We start from the raw sequence: 2,508 nt of genomic DNA on the forward strand, positions 1-2,508 counted from the left end.
GCACTCTACCCAGGGGGATAGCTTGAGGCTCCGTCTCAAAAAAAAAAAAAAAAAGCCCCAGAGGTGCTGGGAAGTACCTCCTAACAGCTTCCAACTCTCACAGGAGCAGAGGCCTCAGGACACCTGCCAACATGTTCGTTATCAACCTCGCAGTCAGTGACTTCCTCATGTCCGTCACTCAGGCCCCTGTCTTCTTCGCCAGCAGCCTCTATAAGCAGTGGCTCTTCGGGGAGACAGGTAGATACTTGGGGCTGCCTTTAGCTAGAGAGAGAAGAGCTTGGATGGGAGTTTCCACAGTGGAGGGTGGCCCAAATGAGGGGATTTATTCTTCTCAGTGAGTGGGTAGCTACCTCGATCCTATGAGTGAGCGAGAAGGGAAAACTCGGGTTCTGGTCCTAAGGCCTCCACCATCCTTGGACAGATGTGGCGGGTGGACAGGGTGGAGAATGCTTGGGCCTGCTCTTCCTGCGAGGTGAGGGTCAGAGCTGAGTACACACCACCCCAGACCCAGCCTCCAGAGGACTCAGGGCCGGGGCTGTGCCTACAGGCTGTGAGTTCTATGCCTTCTGTGGAGCTCTGTTTGGCATCTCCTCCATGATTACCCTGACGGCTATTGCCCTGGACCGCTACCTCGTGATCACACGCCCGCTGACCACTGTCGGTGTGGCGTCCAAGAGGCGGGCAGCACTTGTCCTGCTGGGCGTCTGGCTCTACTCCCTGGCCTGGAGTCTGCCACCCTTCTTTGGCTGGAGTGAGTGGGCTGGTGGAATTGGGAGAGGGGAGGGGAAGCCGGGAGGGGCATGTTAAAGGAGAAGTAGGTAGAGTAGGGTTAGCAAGCTGGAAGGGGGGCCCAGGGACCACCCGAATCTCAAGTCAGATAATACAAGGGACATGACTAGCAGCAGGAGAAACTGAGGCTGCCCCCTCAGGGGCCAAAGGATCACCTGGACAGACAGTCTCCAAATACAGAGGGTTCCTGGATGAGGTGCAGTGACAGAGTCAGGCTAGGCAGAGACTGGGATGGATGTGAGATCTTGGCAGGTAGAAGAGTAAGCAGCAAGGTGCCAGCTATTTGGGGGCAAGGCAGGCTGAGTGAGCCTGACCCTGGGGTTATGATGGAGTCTCTCCTTCAATCTTGCAAAAATGCATGGCAGTGGGCTTTGCCTGCAATCTCCTGACCTGGTGCCCATGTCAGAACCAGCTTGGAAAGGTCCTTCCATGTCTCCCAGGCTTCCTTGCTGCACTGGGAAGGGCTGGGGCTTGGGCCAGGGCTTGGTTTGGGCACACCAAATCCCACATACAAAGCCCCTCTTGGATAAGGAGCCCTACTCAGTGCTGCCCCAGAGACTGAGTGACCCCCTGGCTCCCAGGCGCCTACGTGCCCGAGGGGCTGCTGACATCTTGTTCCTGGGACTACACGAGCTTCACGCCATCTGTCCGCACCTACACCATGCTTCTCTGTTGCTTCGTGTTCTTCCTTCCCCTGCTCATCATCATCTACTGCTACATCTTCATCTTTAGGGCCATCCGAGAGACAGGACGGTAAGAGTGGGCTTGGAGGAGAGGTTAGGCAACCCCTGCCCCACCACTCACGTCTGAGTACTCCCCAGGAGAGCACAGACAAGCTGGGAAGGGGTGCCTGGGGAGGCCTCAGGACACAAGGCCTTCCAAAGGGGTGCTATAAGGCATGCTGAGGGGACAGAGAAGATACCATAGGTAGAACCACAGGGAGGCAGCTGAGGCTCAGTGTCATGGAGAATTTTCTAGAAGTCAGAGCTGCCAGTGCTAGAAGGAATGACCCCCTCCCCAGAGTGCCCCCAAGGATGGTCCAGAAAGGCTCCCCAGCAGTAGCTGTGACCCTGGCACTCCCTGAAATCCGAATGGGGTCAGACCCAGACTATGTGCCCTTCCTAGGGCTCTCCAGACCTTCGGGGCCTGCAAGGGCAGCAGTGAGTCCCCGCGGCAACGGCAGCGGCTGCAGAATGAGTGGAAGATGGCCAAAATCACACTGCTGGTCATCCTCTTCTTCGTGCTCTCCTGGGCTCCCTACACTACTGTGGCTCTGGTGGCCTTCGCTGGGTAAGAGGAGGCTAAGGAGCAGGGAGCTGGGAAAGCTGGGCAACTTCTCCTTCGCAGTCCAACCTAGACCAGCTACCCTCATACCCAGCTCCAGCCTCACAGCTTTTTTTCTTTGGGTGAGATGCCTGACACCAGGGTGGGAGGCTGCCTATTTCCTGGAGGCACCAGGCCACAGGCAGGGGGAGCACTGGGCCATGCCAGGATTTGGCCTGAGGACCTGCCAGCCCCCTTGGGAACACACAGCTCTCCCATGGTTTGGGTTCCCTATTTGCCTGGGCTGTGGGCACACAGCAGGGGGGCTGCCTACCCCCAGGAGTGGATCCCTGAGAGTTGCCCTCTCATCCTCTCTGAATCGAATCTGGGGGCTTTGACAACTTTAGCAGCAGAGATGTAAACTAGACTTCAGGAGCACTTTTTTTTTTTTTTTTT

General features: G+C 56.9%; 1 protein-coding gene across 2 annotated transcripts in view; it reads left to right on the top strand.

Annotated features, from left to right (window-relative positions):
• The window catches only part of OPN4 (opsin 4), an 11,573-nt gene that overhangs the window by 3,517 nt on the left and 5,548 nt on the right, over positions 1-2,508 (top strand). For both annotated transcript variants that reach the window (XM_003803011.3, XM_003803012.1), the window contains 4 exons: positions 104-237; positions 548-751; positions 1,371-1,542; positions 1,915-2,079. In XM_003803011.3, coding sequence (XP_003803059.1) covers positions 104-237; positions 548-751; positions 1,371-1,542; positions 1,915-2,079 — 675 coding nt within the window. The remainder of the gene's footprint in view (positions 1-103; positions 238-547; positions 752-1,370; positions 1,543-1,914; positions 2,080-2,508) is intronic.

This window comes from Otolemur garnettii, unplaced genomic scaffold (assembly GCF_000181295.1).
Source record: "Otolemur garnettii isolate 467f Iridium unplaced genomic scaffold, OtoGar3 scaffold00275, whole genome shotgun sequence".
In the NCBI taxonomy this organism is placed as follows: Eukaryota; Metazoa; Chordata; class Mammalia; order Primates; family Galagidae; genus Otolemur; species Otolemur garnettii.